Genomic DNA, 20,069 nt, shown 5'->3' with positions numbered 1-20,069 from the left:
CGAGTAACCTTCGTAAATTGCATGCTGTTATGCTCCTGCTGATTCGGTTAAAGTTCTTATGTACAAATTATTTAGTGTCCTTTCCTGTTGCTTGTGGTGTTTGCTCTTCCACTTGATTCAATCATTTTTTTCCTCTGTCAGATTAACTCTATTTTGTGTGGAGGTGGGAGAGTGGGATCCATTGTGCATTAAGGGGCCTGAACTTGACTTGGGTAACCTTGAATTTCCCAATATGAATGTTATATTGGATTACATTATATTACATTGGATGAGTTTGAATTCTGATTGTGTCATCATTCATTTAGTTGATATTTAGCATCAACAAAATGGAATTAATTTTATACGTGCTTATCTCCAAAAATTGCTTCTGGCTAAGTTAAAACCTTTTTCTAATAAAATTAAACATATGCCAGATATAATATGGTTAAAGGTGAAGCTCATCGTGTGCAGTGAGAGTCGTTATAGATGTTCTTGAACTTTTGGTAATATTCAGTGGATTTGACAATTTAGTGCCACGTTTTGTGGAGGTCCATGCCAAAGTTACTGAATAAATCATTCTCTTGACTACCAGACTCCTGTATAGAAATAAACAAAACAAAGTCTGGCAGGGTAGATCTGAATTATGTAATAAATAATGATGTTCCCCTCTTTCTGGCCCCCGCTTTACAGTGCTGCTTCCCCTCATGTTCCACTACCTTCCTCTTGCCCTCTTCATTTGCTGCCACATTTTCTTTAGCCACACTTTGGCTGTTCCTCTGCCCTTTTACCTTACTCACCCATTTTCCCAGCCCCTTGCTGATCTTACAGTTTATACATTTAACTGTTGACAGTTCTGTGTAGTGAACTTGAGCAATCAATTTATAATGCGCTTTTAGTATTTATTTATTTAGAGATACAGCGCGGAATAGACCCTTCTGCCCTTTGAGCTGCACCGCCTGGCAACCCCCAACAACTCTGATTTAACCCTAACCTAATCACAATGACCAATTAACCTCCCTGGTACGTCTTTTGACCAGAAACTGGAGGACCTGGAAAAAAACCCACACATTCCACGGGAAGGATGTGCAGAGACTCCTTACAAAGGACGTCGGAATTGAACTCCAAACTCCGACGCCACGAGCTGTAATAGATAGCATGACGTAACCGCTATACAACTGTGGTGCCCAAAGTTGGCTGACTTCATCTTGGATGTATCTGCATGAAATCAAATGATGGTATAAGTAATTAACTTAATTGTCAACACAACCTGTTGCAGAGTTCCTCATGCCGTGTAACTGATCATAGCAGTGTGCTCCAAATGATGTGGTTATGGATTTATGTCCACTAGTGAATTTGGAGTTTCTGTTGGACAAAAGATCAAATTAATTAGTGGTGAGGTACCTTCCATAGTCAGAAACATTTCAGACTTGGGCAAGGAAAGACACATGCATGTGTGCCAATATTGGTGTCCATTTATTGTCATGATTGTGTAGGATAGCTTGAAGGAAGGTTAAGTGGAACTGTGTTGCATCTGCAGTCTTTCTTGTGTCTCCATAGTTGACTTGTCTGTTTGGCATATCTTATCTCATGTATGCACAAGTTGATTGAAGTGCTCTTGGTTTGTGCCATTACCAATTGGAGTGATTCTAACTCATTAGCTTGTAAAGGTGACTTAACTAGCAATTCAGTAAAACTAATAGATTATTTAAATTAATGGAGTGTCTAAAAGCCTCCTTAAGTTGTTTCACAATTTAATTAGAACACAGTAATTTCACTTTCAAAGCCTATATTTGATCACAAAAGTATTTTTATAAATAATTTCTGACTCAAATGCAAAGATTGTAGTGGAAGGGTGTATTTTGACCCTTGGTTTCGTTTTACTTGAAGACAAAAATCTTTCCGATGTGCTCAAATATAATATGTTCTTTGGTTCATTTAAAGTATGCTAATTTTTCATATTATTTCTCATCGTTTATTAGGCATACCATTCTGCATTTAATTGGAACTGCACACTGGATGGTACATTCTCATCATCCTGCTGTTGAACTAAATTCTCTGGATGAGAAATAATCCATCCAATGAAAATAATACTCATTTTAACTCTGCGATTTATGGTATTATTGTAAAAATTAATTAAATTCTATAGTTAATGAGGACTCTCTCATCAACAGCTGGGCAAGGATTTGTTTCCAGTGAATTTTCTTTTACAAGCTACAGGTTGATAGCAATTCTGCTACCTGTACAAAGCCAGTCAACTTTCATGAAGATTGAATTATACTCCTGTGTGATCCTGATTAAAACAGGGTACAGTTCTGTAGTTAGTGATAATTCTTGATTAATGCTCAAAAATCGAGGATTAGTAGAGAATTTGTTCAGGATCAGTAGCCACATCCAAGGTTTGTAAATCCTAATTTTTTCTATTTCTTCTGGGTGACAAGCAAAAATTGTAGTCCCATACTTAACACTTCTTAAACAATTGGTAATGTAATTATTGGGCATGCCTTCACTAAACATGATTCCAATGTGCAGGAGATATTGCATTTTTCTGGAATAGCTACCAATGCTGGGTATACATCCTTGCTCAAACCAACTGGATTAAATCAGGATAAACAATAGAGAAGTTTAGTATTGCATTTGCCATCTTAGCTGTTCGGAGTTGAAGGTACTAAGGTACTAGACAATTTTTAGTTGAACTTAGTTCGACTCATTTTTCAGTTTATCTGGTGGGAATTAAGCCACATCAGTCTAATATCCTGTAATATTGACACATTATCATATTCAGGAGAATTGGCATTAATAACCTATTTGCAGCTGAAGTTGTTCTGTTTATTTATTTACCAAATGTTTTATGATGTGGGTCATCTTTTTGTCTGTTCTAGAGTAAATTAAGGGTAGAAACTTTGTATATTTAAAATGGCAGTTATTTATGATTTATGTTCATGTATTGATATTAATTATATTAATTATTTTTCTGTGTTATCTAGGCCATGACTGGGGCATTTTCATATGCATAGCATTATCTTACAGTGGATCACTTCAAAACTAATGTCTTAACATACGTGCCATTTTATGGTCTCAAATTAATACTTGCATACTGCTTTTGCTTGATTCATTAATGTGCACCTACATGTGTATGTATTCTCATGGTCTGTGCTATTCAAAAAAAAGCATTGAGGCACAAGAATTTACAAGATCCTGCCATGTACTAGAAGAACTGTTTCAAGCACAAGAGTGAAAATGCTTATTATTTCTTGCAACTTGCAAACATGATCAAAAATAAATTAGGAAATTTATCTAAGTGATTGTTGTTACATTCCTCAAGTCAAATATCTCAAGTGCGCCTGTTGATCTTCAGTTCCACTAAATACTCTTTCACTCTTGAGTATTGGCCAGTTAAGAGAACAAAGTAATTGTGAACCATGCGTTTTTTCTATTCCTCATTTCCTTCACCCTAAATCTTGCCTGCAGAAGTAGTTATTTCTAAAACACTTATTATCTTTGTGGGTAGCATTTTAGTACTTTGAGAAAATGCACATACAAAATATACGCTTAATATGCATTTGATGATAAGTGAAATCTGGATGCAAGTGTTCCGATTTTTCACTAAATCACTTATTGCTTCCAAGCGTTATTTTAAAATAAGCTTCCTTAAAAGCATCAAATGATGCTCAATCTGAAATCTTAACTGGGCTTGTTATGCATTTGAATCCCCATGCTGCTGTTAATGTGATTCTTCCAGAGAGAATGGTGGTAATGCAGCCTTGTAGCCTTCAAGTATGATTGTTATTGAAGAATGTAACCATTTTGACACACTGACCATGAAGTCTAAAGGCACTATTGATTTATATGATGCAAGATGTAATAATATGCCATTCCAAAGTGGTTAAGTGCAACTTAAGTGAGAGTAGTTTGGCAATTCTTGCAAAAAGATTAACAGGTACGTGAAGTGTATTTTCACAAATTGATTTGCCTTTTATTGGATGCAATTTACAATACAAGATTAAAACATTGCATATTTTATCTTTGATCTGAATAATCATTTCTATGCTATGTACCATGTGATTTGATGCACAAAATTGAATTTACAATGTAAAGCTGAACACTAGGGCCGAATTTTGGGTTGATGTGGCACTGCCATTTAGCAAATGCAAGAGTAATTCTTGCATTAGCACTAAAAGTTCAGAAGTGACATGTGTGTTGCATCATCCCTAGTCAAACTGGTAGGCTTATGTTTAACTGAGTTATGTATTGTAACCTTCACTAATAAAATTAATCCTTGTTACCTGAATCAGAGATTTCTCCTCATATGCACGGACTCCTTTCTAATTTATTGCCAGACTTTTGATGTTAAGAATTCCTGCCTTTTGCACACAGTAAAAGATAATTGACTTGAGTGCATAGTCATACCACAATGATAAAAATATTTTTCTATGCAATTAATAAAACTTGAAATGTTTTTTTAAAAAAAGCCACTTAGTAATGGGAAAGATTTAGTTTTCTTGAATCACAGTAAATAACTTTTAAGTAACGCATAAATACAGCATGATAATTCAGATATTTTTCATTTCCTGGAGGAGGCAAAGAAAGCGTTGAATTACAAATCAGATGTTTTGTCCATCTTAACTATCCTCATTAATATTATGATGCTTAAATTGGAAGATTCAGATTACTCATTTTCTGCCCATCCAAGTGATTATTTCAGAAATACAAAATTACTTAAGGTTGATAATATACTTGTGATAGGTTCTGTCAAATGATTCTATCAGCTATCTGTTCAAGATTATTTTAACTCATTTTATTCTTTAATGTCTGCTAGCAAAAATGCAAATAGTAATTTAAAAATGTACATTTGCAATGAATAATGTTTGACATTTCTATAATCCACGCATTTTGATACTGAATGACTATTGCCTTTTCTTTCTGTCAGATGTGTTGCTGCAGGGCTTATTTTTCTACCCTTGTGCTGCATTCAGGATCCTTCCTTAGGACTTCATTTTTGTAATTGTGTGTGTTTTGTGAACTTCTAGATCTTTGTAATGCTAGCAAGCTAAAATTTTGATTGTATTTGTACAACACCTATAATTTGGCTGTTTAAGTATATGATGTAAGTCTGAGATAATTTGCTTTTCATGCATCTGCATTGTAAAATTACAGCCCATGTTAGTGAAGCTACTCAGACTAAGATAATGCAAACATTTTTTGTCAAGCTTCTGTGAGGATATTACCATTGTGATTCTGCTACTTAAGTTCATGGAGGTGCTTCCAACTTCTGCATAGGAGCCAACATTTGTGCTCTTTCAAAGCTGTTGTTTCCTTCTAGAGGTTTGAGCTGTACACATTATTTGGTGTTCTTGTTGATTAAATTCAATCCTCATCCTGAAAGAATAGTAAATTGCCATTAAGTTTGCTTTCCTTAGATAAGAGTTTGAACAATGCCAAAACTTTTCAGTGTGCAATTAATACAATAGATTGCAAGTGGAGGAACTTAGTAGGTTCTGGGGAGACAAGTTAGAGAGAATTTGTGTGAAATTTGCACATTAACTTGGAGGTCAGCATTAAACTTTGGCTGCAGGTTTACTAGTTGCACCAATGTATCACCAGAAGTTGGCCAATTTTAAATTCACGGCAGTTCTAGGGACTTTTTAGTTTAAGGCTGTAAGCAAAATGGGCTTTAGAAGAATGCGATTCTCCACGGCGATATTAGAATATAAACATTTGCCTTCATGAACAGGCAAATCCCGAAGCCACTATCCATTTTATGGAAAGAATAGTACAGCTATCATAGTACTGTAAATTCCAGGCTATAGGTGGAGGGTTAGCTGGATTTCCAAATGTTTGTAGGCTATTCTCATCACCTTTTAATTGAAAAATAAAATTGTGCAAATAATGGAACTGCAAGATCAAGTGGAGATCTGGGGATATGGTAAATGACAGCACTAGCTATATAGTCCAGCAGCTTGCCAAAAGTAAAGTCTTAACAGCACAGAAAGAGGTCCTTTGGCGTACATCAGGCATACATCTATGCTGACCATCAAAAATTTATTTACACTCATTCCAACATTCCAAACAGCATCCCCCGATCTACTACAACTTTACACTGCCCAATTAACTATCAACCCAGAATGTGGGGAGGAAGCCAGAACACTGGGAAAATGTAATATATGTATGTACAAACTGCACATAAGCAACACTGGCAAATCTGCTATTTGTGTCAGATGAAATCAATCATGAAGGGAATGGAATAGATTTATGGAAACAAAAACACTATTATGTGGCACTCTTCACAGTTAGATAATCAGGTAATGTGATTCAAGCTAAGCTCCCATCCTCTTCCATTTTGCATTTTTTTTAAAGAGCTCACCCAAACTTTTGCCCATATGCTAACTTTCTCCAAATCCACTTTTCTGCCATCATGACTTAAATTAGCTCCTGGTGACCAGCACTTAAATTTTAAAATTCTCAACCTTGTTTTCAAGTTGTTCAATGCCTCATCTCCCTAACCGTGTCCAATCCCGGAATCTTACACATATCCTATTTTAATCAATGCACTCCGGCCAGTTTTGTCTTTGTTTCTGAAGACCTCAAACTCAGGAATTTCATTGCTAAACTCTCTACCTTTCTTCCAAGATGCAGCATAAAACTTAACCTCTTTCATCAGCCTAATCTCCTTATGTGGCACAATGTCAAATTCTGTTTAAAAACATTTTTTTAATATTAAAGTTGTTATTTAAATTCAAGTTGTTAGATCATACTGGGGTAATATAAAAACAATCCTTGTTTCTTAAGTGAGCAGCCTTAACCTAAAGTTCAAATGTGCAGCACTCAAACCAGGTCAGATTGGGAGTCTTCAGCAGTCACAAATAGATTTGGTACTATTTCATCAAAGCACATGAAGTAATTGTTGAAGAAGTGCATGGTGACACATTTCTGTCTAGATTTTGAGTGCAGGCTTAAGAGTATATTGTGCTGACAATTGTTCAAAAAGCAAATATGGAGTGAAAGTGTACTTCGATGAAAAGAACCCACAATACCTACCTAAATTTTGCCAAAATTAAACCATGTGGCCAGGAAATGATTGCTCAAAACGGACCATAACCTTGCTCTCAGCAAAGCACAACTGTTCCTGTTCTCAGTAGTATCTTATGCTGTCCTCATTTGCTAAACACTTGTTTCTTCACTGTTCCCACCTAACAAGTGGTATTTCTTTTTTACAGCATTTTGATCGTGGAGATGTTGTGGTGATGGTAAACTTAGCAGTGGTAATTTTATTTCAGACTGAATTACTTTCCCTCTGTCATCAGTGCACCAATATGAAAGGCTTATTTTCCTTCTCTGTTTAGCGTTCATTCTGCTGCTTGATATTCATTATCTTTTTTTCTTAGTAAAATTATTTAAATACATCTGTCCTAAGTGTTAATTGTTGTCCATTAGGGATTAAGTGGTGCGAAGTGATTTTGTAATATGTGCTACTTAAATAATCAAATCTCCTCTATCAATGTGTAGTATTGTGCAAAAGTTGATTTTACCCATTTGCCGGGCACTTGTGCAAGCTACTGCAAACCAATATTTTAATTAAATTTAAAAAACACTAGTATTACTAATAATTGTAAAATTTTCTTAATCTGTACAGCAACCTGATCGGAGTCCCTTCACAATGCACCCAAATAAGTTATAAAAGTTGATGACTTCTATAACACCGTTTTTGATATTTCTCTTGTACAGATTAAGTCAGAGCCCAATGGCTAATCAATATGCTATCTTATGAATTGGCTTGCTCCCAAAAAAAATAAGTGAGTGGTTATTTTTAATTTAAAATACACCACTTTTCTGTGGAGAAACCAATATGTATTTCACCAAATTTGTTGAACATCAAAGGTAAGTAGATTGTTCCATTCCCCTCAGCAGGCAGCTGCTGATGTCCTGATTTAGATATGTGGTAGTAAAGTGCTAGGCTGTCCCATTTGCTTTGTTTGGCTGGTTGAGTGGATTAAAAAAATTCTGATTCTTAAACATAGTTCAATTAGTACAGTTGAAAGTTTAATTTTCTTTGCATAAGTCCTTTTCACAGCTTAGACTCCTGCATCAGCATGTTTGCTGTAAACCTCATAGTAATGGATAAATGCCTGCATTGCGAAGTTCATAAATTGTCTGTTATGGCTTATATACAATTATAAATGTGTAGCTTGAAATTTAATTTTAATGTAACAAAGACCAAGGTTGGAAGCAGTGTACTTAAAGGCATATTTGATCATAAGTCTTAATGCAGGAAGAGAAGTTACTTTCCAAACCAAATTAAGTAGTACAGTGAGTGCAGCTGGTGTTGAATTGCTAAAAGCAAAGTACATTATTGATGCACTTGCACTCAAATTGTTTTCAAGGTACTTAATCAGGCAGTCAACATCTTTTGATTTTATATATGAAAACTTTTTGGCTTATTGCAAATGGTCTTGTTTGAATTGTTCCTTGTTTTCCCAATCTTTGTTCATACAAAATCTTGTAATATGTTTATTCAATTTCACTTTTAGTTAATTTTTCGTCTTCCTTTTCCTGTCCCCTTCCACTGCCAACTCCAAAAAAAAATTTAAATCTTGTAAATTAGAAACAAGCATCTCTCTGGTTCAATAAAAGGAACTAAATAAGGCCTTGGCCAAATGTCACCTAAATCTGTAGAGTTTTAAAATAAATTCAAAACTTTCACCCCTTCTTTGTAAGAAGTCAGGCTGTATAAATAGCTCCTTCAGAATTTCAGAAGAATTAAATTTGCAGCTTTGATTTAAAGCATGATAAATGCTATGAGCATTAAATTCTTCGGATTCTTCAATTGATGATTAGTGTGCAGACTTTCACGAGTGTGTTATCTAATCTTCACTGTTCTAGAAAACCTACAATGAGTGCTGTTAAAACTAAGCTGTGAGAATGGCTTTTGTTTGGATCACTGTAGCTTTCTGGCCTCTGCACTCTAAGGCAAGATCTTTTCCCACCAGTCCCGAGCACGTAATTATAGCTGCATGTGGCTACTCTTGCTACAAATGTATTCTTCTATTTTAGGAAGGACAGATCCTATTCCGATTATCGTCAAATATGATGTCATGGGTATGGGCCGGATGGAAATGGAGGTAAGGCTGCTGAGTTGGATTATGTGATTGTGACAGCAAATTTAATTCTTAAACTGTTTGATATACCCTGCAGCAAATTGTCTCTGAAATTTATATAAATTGTAAAGCTCCTGAAGAATTGGTAAAAGAATAGACTCTTCATGGCTTCTTCAAAAAGTGCTGGCCTTAATAGAAAACAAAATTGCTGGAATCATTGCGCATGTAAATTTGCATCTGTGGAAATAATGTAGAAATTAATGGTTGTCTGACTCCTTTGCTGTATTCCTTTCAATGGAACATCACAAATATATGCTGATCTTGGAGCTTCTATCCGTTACCATTTTCATCAGATTTCCTTCATCTACAGTTTTTTTTTGACTTCCTTAATGTGAAGTTTCTTTAGCTGTTGGATGTGTAAATGAATAGCAGTGGGAAATCTGCCATTTAGTCAAAGGGAGTGAGTGAAAGAAATAGTAAACCTTTGAAAAATTTATGATTTTAGATGAGAGTTGCAGGGGCATGGGAGCAGATAGTATTGAACTTCTGGAGACAGATGTTAAGACCTTAGACAATGTCAGGAATCTAAAAAAGGTTGAGCATGGTGTGACTAGTGTCCTGATCTGTGTGTATTTCAATGCAAGAAGTATCAGAAAGGCAGATGAGTACTGGACATGGATCAACACCTGGAATTCTATCTTAGCCATTAGTGAGACTTGATTGCAGGAGGGGCAGGACTAGTGGCTCAATATTCCAGTGTTCTGTTGTTTTAGAGCGGGAGGGATTATTGAAGGGGAGGGGTGGCATTACTAGTCAAGGAAAATGTCATGGCAGTGCTCAGTCAGGACAGACTGGTGAAATTGCATAGTGAGGTGTTACAGGTGGAGCTGTGTAACAAGAAAGGTATGACCATGTTACTGGGGCTATGTTACAGACCACGAACAGTCTGAGGGATTTAGAGGAACAAATTTATAGAGAGATCGCAGACTGTTGCAAGAAACATATGGTTGTTACAGTTGGTGATTTTAACTTTCCGAATATTGGCTGGGATTCTCATACTGTAAAAGGACTAGATGGGATGAAGTTTGTCAAATGTGTTCAGGAAAATCAAGAAGATGTTTCCTATGGTGGGAGAGTCTTAAGACCAGAGGACACAGCCTCAGAATAGAGGGACATCCTTTTAGAACGGAGATGAGGAATTTTTTTTTTTAACCTGAGTAGTGAGTCTGGAATTCATTGCCACAGGCAGCTGTGGAGGAGAAGTCTGCATGTATATTTAAGGCAGAGATTGATAAATTCTTGATTGGTCAAGGCATGAAGGGATATGGAGCGAAGGCAAGAGATTGGAGCTGAGCGGGAGATGGATCAGCCATGATGAAATGGCAGAGCAGGCTCAATGGGCCAGATGGCCTAATTCTGCTCCTATATCTTATGGTCTCTTGTGGTCTTAATCAGTACATAGAAGTTCCAACGAGAGAGTGTGCAATACTTGATCTGCAATGAGACAGGGCAGGTGATGGAAGTTTGTGTAGGGGAACATTTTGCATCTAGTGATTACAATACCATTAGTTTCAAAGAAAATATGCAAAGAGATGGGTCTGGTCTGTGGGTTGTGAGTATCAATTGAAGAAAAGCCGATTTTGATGGTATCAGAAATTATCAGTCAGGTGTGGATTGGGACAGGCTGTTTTCTGGCAAAGGTGTACTTGGTAAGTGGGAGGGAGACCTTGAAAAGTAACATTTTGAGAGTACAAAGCTTGTATGTGCCTGCCAGGATAAAAGGTAAAAATAGCAGATGTAGAGAACCTTGCTTTTCAAGAGATATTGAGAAATATCTCTTGAGATTTTGGTTAAGCAAAAGAGGTGCATTGAGGGTATATGAACAAATGAGCTGCTTATGGAGTGTGAAGAAGAAGAAAGCCCTTAACTCTAAGTGGAGTCATCGGGACGCCGTCATGACGGCGTTATTTTAGCAGGCTTTTTTATTTTTACGAGGCCGAGTTGCTAGCTCGATGCTCAACCCAGCACGGATGGAAAGCGTGCAAGGGAGCCGGCTGGATTCGAACTCGGGAGCCTTCGCTCCAAAGTCCGGCACTGATGCCACTATGCCACCAGCCGGCGTGCTTATGGAGTATAAGCAATGCAAAAGAAAACTTAAGGTGAAGGAGAATCCTACGGGACTGTACAGATATGTTGAGAGAAAAATGATTGCAAAGAACTAAATTCTTCCTCTGGAAGATCAGATTGTAATCCATGCATGCAGCCAAAAGAGATGGGGAGATCTTAAATGGGATTTTTTGCATCTGTATTTAGTCAGGAAATGGACAGGTAAAACGGCATCAACTTAATGGACTCTATACAGATTATAGAGGAGTAGGTTTTTGCTGTCTTGAGGCAAATTAGGGTGGATGAAGTGTTCCCTCAGGCCCTGATGGAGGCAAGTGTAGAAATTGCAGGGGTACTTAAAACATCTTTTGTGACGGTTGAGGTGCCGGAGGATTGGAGGATAGCTAATGTTGTTCCATTGTTTAAGAAAGGCTCAAAAAATAAACCAGGAAATTATAGGCCAATGAGTCTGACATCAGTAGTGGGAAAATTATTGTAAGGTATTCTAAGGGACTGGATTTATGATTATTTGGATAGACATGGACTGATTAAGGATGGTCAACATGGTTTTGTGGATGGTAGGTCATGTCTAATCAATCTGAAGTTCTCGGAGGAAGTTACAAAGAAAGTGGACGAAGGCAAAGTGGTTGATGTTGTCTATGTGGACTTCAGCAAGGCATTTGATAAGTTCTGCATGGGAGGTTGGTCAAGAAGGTTCTGTTGCTCGGCATTCAAAATGAGGTAGTAAATTGGATTTGATGTTAGCTTTATGGGCAAAGCCAGAGAGTGGCAGTGGATGGTTCCCTCTCTGACTGGAGGCCTGCAACTAGTGGGGTGCCACAGGGATTGGTGCTGGGTTGTTGTTGTTTATTATCTATATCAACTATCTGGATGAGAATGTGATTAACTGGATCAGCAGATTTGCAGATGATACTGATATTGGGAGTGTAGTGGACAGCGAGGAAGGCTATCATGACTGGAATAATGGGCTGAAAAATGGTAAGTGGAATTTAATGCCGATAAGCCCGAGGTGTTGCCCTTCAGTAGGACCAACCAGGATAGGTCTTGCCCAGTGAATGGTAGGGCATTAAGGAGTGCGGTAGAACAAAGGGACCTAGGAATACAGGTTCATAATTCATTGAAGTGGCATCACAGGTAGGGACATGAAAAAGCTTTTGGCACATTGGCCTTTATAAATTAATGTATTGAGTACAAGAAATGGGATGTTGTGTTGAAGTTGTAAAAGACATTGGTAAGGTCTAATTTGGAGTATTGTGTAGTTATGTCACCTACCTTCGGGAAAGATGTAAATAAGGTCGAAAGAGTACAGAGAAAACTTATAAGGATGTTGCCTGGTCTGGAGGACCGGAGTTATAAGGAAAGATTGAATAGCTTAGGACTTCATTCCTTGGAATGTAGAAGATTGAGAGGAGATTTGATATAGGTATACAAAATTATGAGGGGTGCAGATACGGTAAATGCAAGCAGGCTTTTTCCAGTGAGGTTGGGTGGGACTACAACTAGAGGTCATGGGTTAAGGGTGAAAGGTGAAAAGCTTAAGAATATGGGGGGAAACTACTTCACTCAGAGGGATGTGAGTGTGGAGCGAGCTGCCAGCGCAAGTGGTGCATGTGAGCTTGATTTCAATGTTTGAGAAGTTTGGATAGGTACATAGATGGTAGGGGTATGGAGGGCTATGGTCCTGCTGCAGGTCAATGGGACTAGGCAGTTTAAATGGTTCGGCACAGACTCGATGGGTCAAAGGGCCTGTTTCTGTGCTGTACATTCCTATGACTCTATTTGGATCTGAATTGTGTACAATCCAGACTATACAACAAAAGGGGCTTTGTGCTATATGAAGTGTATCCCTTCATTAGTTACCTTCAAGCTTCTGAGCTTTATTTCCTGAATCACTGATGGCAGCAATGATATTTGAAAGTACCTCTCCCTAGATCATGCTGAAACTTTGGGCTGATACAAGCAGAAGTTTCAAGAAGATTACTGTTTTCACTTGAATTTTCTTTGCAATATATGTATTCAGATGTTTACAAGAATGGTTTTAGACTTCATTTAGTCACTTAAAAAATTATTCTATAATCTCAAAAGAGCAAGGCCATCTATGTTCATGTTTGTAATTCCTTGTTAACCCTAGCAAAAAATCATCATATCACAAAGGAGATGGGGTACACATTCAGCTTCTGAGATTTGATCAAAATAGGTTTAAGCAAAAATTCAGATAGATTTTAGTCATTAAGCAGCCTTCTAAGCACAGTTTTAGCCTTTGTCTTTTTATTTATGAGTCAACTTTGGAAAATACTCGGCTATTGAGTGAAAGGTGACAAGTAACATCTGTGCTTTAGTGCTAGGCAAAGATCATAATCAAAATTCCTCCACTGTAGAGTGTGAATTTAACTAGATCAACTACATAAATACAATGAACAAATTCAGAGGCTGAGTATTCTACTCTCCTGACACCCAAAACATTTCTTCCATGTGCAAAGCACAAATTGAAATTGGAATGGAATAATTTTAACTTGTCTGAATGAGGCTACTCTAGTGATTAATTTTTTTTAAAAGCTTGACTCCCATCCAAGATAAAGCAGCCTGCCTGAATAGCACCCCATCAACCATCTTAAATGTTCCTTCCCACCGCCGCTGGTGCAGTGTTTGCATTGTATATCATTTACCAAATGGAGTTTAGTTATTCACCTCTGCTGCTCTGACGGCACCTCCCAAGCCCACACCTTTCAAGACCAAGGACAAGGCAGCGGGTACATGTAACACCACTAATGTCCAGGTTCCCCTCTATTTCTCACCATCCTATCTCGAAATGTATCAGTCCTTCATTGATGCTGAGTTTATATCCTTGAACTCCCTCCCCAACAGCTGAGGAAATGATTACCTTGGTTAAAAGCACAGCAGAGGTTGAAGAAGGTGGCTTATCACCACTTAAAGGCAGCCAGGAAAAAGCAGTAAATATTGAGCTCATCGCTGACTGCAGATTCTGGAAAAATAAGTTAATAAAATTGGCAAATTTGAAACATTGTTTCAATCTTACTAAGTTACTTAAGCAATTGACAGTATTGATTTGGTGATTACTTTTGTAAAACTTGTGTTTTCAGAATGATTTATTGGTTATTGCATTAATAATGTGTTCAGGCTTTCAGAAATTTAGTTTATCATCATTTCTACTTGATGGCCAAAATTTGAAATTACTACTAAAATTATAAATATTTGATTTTCTGATAATTGAAAAATATTAATGCTATATGGGGCATTAAATGTCATTCATACAGAATAAAACATCAGTTTGTCTCAATACGTTTGCTATTGCAGTAGTTTTATATCACTCCATTGGTTGCCATAATTCAGTTGCATAAGGATTTTTCAGGCTTCTGGCAGCATGCTACTCCTTCTAGTGGTTTGACTGGAAATTGAACACTTCAGGCAAAGAGGCATCATTGCCTTTGCATTCAGGAAGTGATGGGGGTGGTTATGAACACTACTGCACATTTGAACCCATGATAAAACTAAATTTGATTTTGTTTATTGCAAATTTCTGTCAAGCTAGAAAGCCAAGTCATAGCTCTTCCAGAAAAATATAAACCAGAATATGGCTAAAGCTTTGCTTCCAATTTAAAAGACAAGTAAAAACACATTTAATTATGTGGCTAAGAATGGTAAAAATTTGTATCCTTGGCTTTTAGATGCCTATTTTCTTGCACCTTGAAGATCATGAAAATTTTTTAAAACTAACTTTTTTTTCTTTGAAATGTATCTCCTAAATTTGTTTCCTTTTAATTTTCTGTGCCTCTGTAAAATGATTATGCTTCCTTTTGAAATAAGGCTTGTATTTTTTACATTATTAGAGAGCAGCACTTGTTTAAGAGTGGAGAGTGTTCTATCATGTCCTGACTTGAGCCTTGTAGATTTGGAAAATCTTTAGGGAGTCAGGAGATGAGATAAACAAGTTATAACATACCCAATACTGAGCTATAGGACTGTGATGCATGAGCATCACTTGGATTTGTTGGGTGGAATTGTATGTTTTGTTGCTATAATTAATAATTGAGATATCTTAGGATCCTTATACTGCTGCATCACTTACAGAAATTTAGCAGATTAAATTTATAATATTTGCAATCAAGCTTTGAGAAATCAACCTGCATGAGCTATTATCTCTGGTATGATCTATATCTATTTTTTTAAGCATATGAGATGGAGATGGTTTGTCACTAAAAAAAAATACAGGTTTTCAATTCTTTAGGCAGTTCATTGCATGATAAACTGGTAGCAACCTCAAGTTCCAGATTAGACGCTTTTTGAATTTGTCTTTGATTTTCTCTATTGCTTTCCTTGATTGCTCCACCTATCTTGCTCTGAGAATTGGATAGTAAAGTTCTCACTTTTTCCCCCTATGGGAAATGCCCGCAAAATACTTAAAGCTGCAGTGGTGAAAAAATAGGATTAGTCTGCTAATTATTTGGTGGTTATGTCATTTGTACTTGTGTAAAATTGGGCCTAATTGAAAACATGTATAAAATTACTTCTACAATAAAATAATTATCTCCATCTTCTGAACAGCATGACTAAATGGGTATCATCTATAGATTATGCTAACACTTGCTCAGCTGGCTTTGATATACCTTCCAGACTCTTGACCTGAAGGTCAAGACTGGTAGGCATTATTGTCACTGGAATTTGCTACCTAGCAACATGAATGGCTATCTACATCAGATTAGGATAAATACAGAATGCTAGTTAACTTCTGTCAGTGATGACCCGATCCCACAAACAATAAGAGAACTTGACACAAAGGAATGTCTTCCATATTTGGAATGAGTCAAAGAAAGTGTTAATATTTGTTTTTATTTATTTTTATTTATATAAATAAATAAGATATCTGACCCGTGAAGAATATCCATTTTGTGAAAACATTTTTCTTCATTGTAGCTTGATTATGCAGATGATGCCACAGAACGACGCCGTGTTATGGAAGTGGAGAAACAGGATACTGAAGAACTTCGGCAAAAGTATAAGGTAATGACAGATCTCTAAGGATACTCTGAGGTGTGAATGCTGTACCTTTCCCATTAATCTTAGTTTAAAATCAATTGCTGTAACAATGAAGCATAGGTCTTGGTATATCAAACAAATGTTTGATGCAGTAAGTTCCAAACTGTATGACTGAGAGTTTGTCCTTTCCAAGTGTTTTCAATGTTATAACTAACTTACCATGAATGTTGCTCTCATCTTGTATTCTGGATTTAATTTAATATATCATTATCAACTGGAAATTAATTTTCCAAGATTAGACATATCAACCTAGCTGGAGTCAGCTAATATCATTGTTATTGTATTGGGTTTATACTCAAAGAATTTTATGCCTGTGACAAACAAAATTACAAAAGTTGAAAAATAGCACTTTACATTCTGACTTTTGGACTGAGCGATTAGGGACAACAGAAATTCATAATGTTGAATGTAATGCCTTTTTATATCCAATTTAGAAGTTTTTGGATAAGTATTTTATAGTCCAGATGCATTGTTGTAATTTGTTGTTGGGCAATGGGTTTCAATGGCAAAACTAGCGTTTAATTCTTATAAGCAATACACAAAAAGTTGCTGGTGAATGTAGCAAGCCAGGCAGCATCTATAGGAAGAGGTACAGTCGACGTTTCGGGCCGAGACCTTTCATCAGGACTAACTGAAAGAAGAGCTAGTAAGAGATTTGAGAGGGGGAGGGGGAGATCCAAAATGATAGGAGAAGACAGGAGGAGGAGGGATGGAGCCAAGAGCTGGACAGTTGATTGGCAAAAGGGATATGAAAGGATCATGGGACAGGAGGCCTAGGAAGAAAGAAAGGGGGAGGGGGGAAGCCCAGAGGATGGGCAATAATGGATGGGGTATGAGGGGGAGGTGAGCATTAACGGAAGTTAGAGAAGTCAGTGTTCATGCCATCAGGTTGGAGGCTACCCAGACGGAATATAAGGTGTTGTTCCTCCAACCTGAGTGTGGGTTCATCTTTACATCGAGGAAACGAATCCTGAAGCCAACTAGAGTAAGTTGGCGGTGGAGACACGTACCAAGAAAGGATATATGGCTGTGATAGCGAGTCTGAATCAAAATGTGGTCGAAAAATTGAAGACCTTATTCCGTCTGGGTAGCCTCCAACCTGATGGCATGAACATTGACTTCTCTAACTTCCGTTAATGCCCCACCTCCCCCTCATACCCCATCCGTTATTGCCCATCCTCTGGGCTTCCCCCCTCCCCTTTTCTTTCTCCCTAGGCCTCCCGTCCCATGATCCTCTCATATCCCTTTTGCCAATTAACTGTCCAGCTCTTGGCTCCATCCCTCCCCCTCCTGTCTTCTCCTATCATTTTGGATCTCCCCCTCCCCCTCCCACTTTCAAATCTCTTACTAGCTCTTCTTTCAGTTAGTCTTGACGAACGAAGGGTCTCGGCCTGAAACGTCGACTGTACCTCTTGCTGTAGATGCTGCCTGGCAACTTTTATGTGTGTTGCTTGAAATTCCAGCATCTGCAGATTTCCTCGTGTTTGCGTTTAATTCTTATTCCTGCTTGTCATGAACAATTGCTGCAAGGTTTAGAAATCTAGTTTCTCACGTTGTTGGAGGAATGTCAATGATTTGCCCGTAGGGTTGGTGTACAACCTGGGTGGGTGTCATGAGGTGGCAGTCGAACTTCATGCCTACTCCTATTGTCCTAATTATTTCAAATTGTGGATTTTGGAAGCATTTCTACCTTCCTGTTGAGCAAACCTCAAGCTTTCTGAACTCATTTGAGGTATTATAGGATTGCTTTAATTGGTTTCTATGCCTCTGGATTTTGGAGAGAAAAATGAACCACGGATTCTAATCTTGATTTTGTCCAACCGGAATTGATCATGCAAACTGTTTAATGACGAATAGCTCCTGGACCTCTGGTTTCTTACTCCTGTAGTCAATAATCATCTCTTTGGTTATGCTGACATTGAGTGACATGTGGTTGTTCTAGCACAATTCAGCAAGAATTTCGATCTCCCTCCTATATGCTGATTCGTCACTACCTTTTGATTTGGCCAACAACAGTGGTGTCATCAGCAAACTTAAACATGGTATTAGAACAGTACTTAGCATCACAGTCATAAGTGTAAAGCCAGTAGAGCAGGGACCAAGTAACAACCTTGTGGTACACCTGTGCTGATAGAGATTGCGGAGGAGATGTTGCCAATTTGAAGTGACTGGGGTCTGCATCTGAGGAAATCATGGATCCAATTGCACAAGGAGGTATTGCGGCCTTGATCTTGGGACTTATTAATTAGTTTTGAAGGGATGGTGGTATTGAATGCAGAGCTGTAGTCAATGAAGAACATCCTGATCTGTGCATCTTCATTGTCCAGATGTTCCAAGGTTGAGTGAAGAGCCAATGAAATGGCATCTACTTTGACCTGTTGTGACTCTTGGCAAATTGGAGTGGATCCAAGTCGCTCTTCAGGCAGGAGTTGATAGTTTCATTACCAACCTCTCAAAGCACTTCATAGTGGATATAAGTGGTGCTGGATGATGGTCATTGAGGCAGATTACCATGTTCTTCTTGGACACCCATATAATTGGAGCCTTCTAGAAGCGGGTGAGTATCTCAGGCTGCCAAAGCTAGAGGTTAAAGATATCAGTGAATACTCCAGCCGGTTGATTAGCGCAGGTCTTTAGTGCTTGGCCGGGTACCCATTCTGTACAGGGTGCTTTCTGTGGGCTTAACCTTCTTAAGGATGCTCTCATGTCAGCCTCAGAGACTGAAAATACAGGAACATTGGGGGCTCTGGGAGTTGTGAAAGTTACTCCATTTTATGACAGCCGGAGCAAGTATAAAAGGTGTTCAGCTCATCTGGGAGTGAAGCCTTGTCAGAAATGTCACTTGATTTTACTTTGTAGGAGGTGATGGTATTCAGACCCTGCTGCAGCTGTCATGCATCCATCCTTCAGTGGTTTGTCCGTTCTGTAATTTGCTGCTTTACATGTGAGATGACTTTCAGAGGTCATACCTGGACCTCTTCTATTTTACTTGGTCGCCAGACCTGAATACCACTGTTCCAGTTGTCAGCAGGTTGTAGATCTCAGTTCATCCAGGGCTGATGGTTTGGGAAGACTGGATGATATTGTGGGGATACCCTCGCCCATGAACGTCTTGACACCCATGGCTTATTTGTTCAGATCCGGACCCCTTGAACACGGCCCAGTGTGCTGACTCAAAGCTATCCTGTAGCTGCTCCTCTGTCTCCCCTAACCACCTTGATTTTCCTCTTAAGACTTACTCTTAGCCTCTGCCTGTATGCAGGCAGGAGGAAGGCAACCAGATCATTTAGATTTCCTGAAATATGGTCTAGGTATGGTTGTTAGCCACTGGTGAAGTCCGAGAAGACTGGAGTGTTTGATTGCTCAAGAAGCATAGCAGAGGTAGGACCTATGCAGGGCATAGCAGGGCACTGATGAGTATTTTTCAATGGTGGGACTTGGGAGTATAGATGCACGGTTTGTTGAAAGCACCCACACTGGCAGACCTTCTTCACCAGGGAGGATGCTGTGTTTGGCATGGACCAGTTGGGTTGAATGAGCTATTTCCATGCTGCTGGAGAGAGTGCAGAAGCGATTCACGAAGATATTGCCTGTATTGTAGGACTTTAGTAATGGGATGAGATTGGATGTAACAGAATATTACAGCACAGTACTGGCTCTTTGGCTCATGTGCCAATTTTTAACCTACTCCAAGAACAGTCTAATCCCTTCCCTCCCACATAATCCTTTCTTTCATCCATGTGCCTAAGAGTCTCCTAAATGTCACTAATGGATTTGCCTCTGCCATCAACTCTGGCAAGGTGTTTTCATGCACTT

General features: G+C 38.1%; 1 protein-coding gene across 1 annotated transcript in view; it reads left to right on the top strand.

Moving 5' to 3' along the window:
- Positions 1-20,069, top strand: part of gpatch8 (G patch domain containing 8) — a 134,896-nt gene that overhangs the window by 33,798 nt on the left and 81,029 nt on the right. Inside the window, exons 4-5 of the mRNA XM_072248982.1 lie at positions 9,028-9,095; positions 16,131-16,217. Of these exons, the coding sequence (XP_072105083.1) occupies positions 9,028-9,095; positions 16,131-16,217 (155 nt within the window). The remainder of the gene's footprint in view (positions 1-9,027; positions 9,096-16,130; positions 16,218-20,069) is intronic.

Source organism: Mobula birostris, chromosome X (genome assembly GCF_030028105.1).
Source record: "Mobula birostris isolate sMobBir1 chromosome X, sMobBir1.hap1, whole genome shotgun sequence".
Lineage (NCBI taxonomy): Eukaryota > Metazoa > Chordata > Chondrichthyes > Myliobatiformes > Myliobatidae > Mobula > Mobula birostris.
This window is presented reverse-complemented; position numbering and strand designations above follow the sequence as displayed.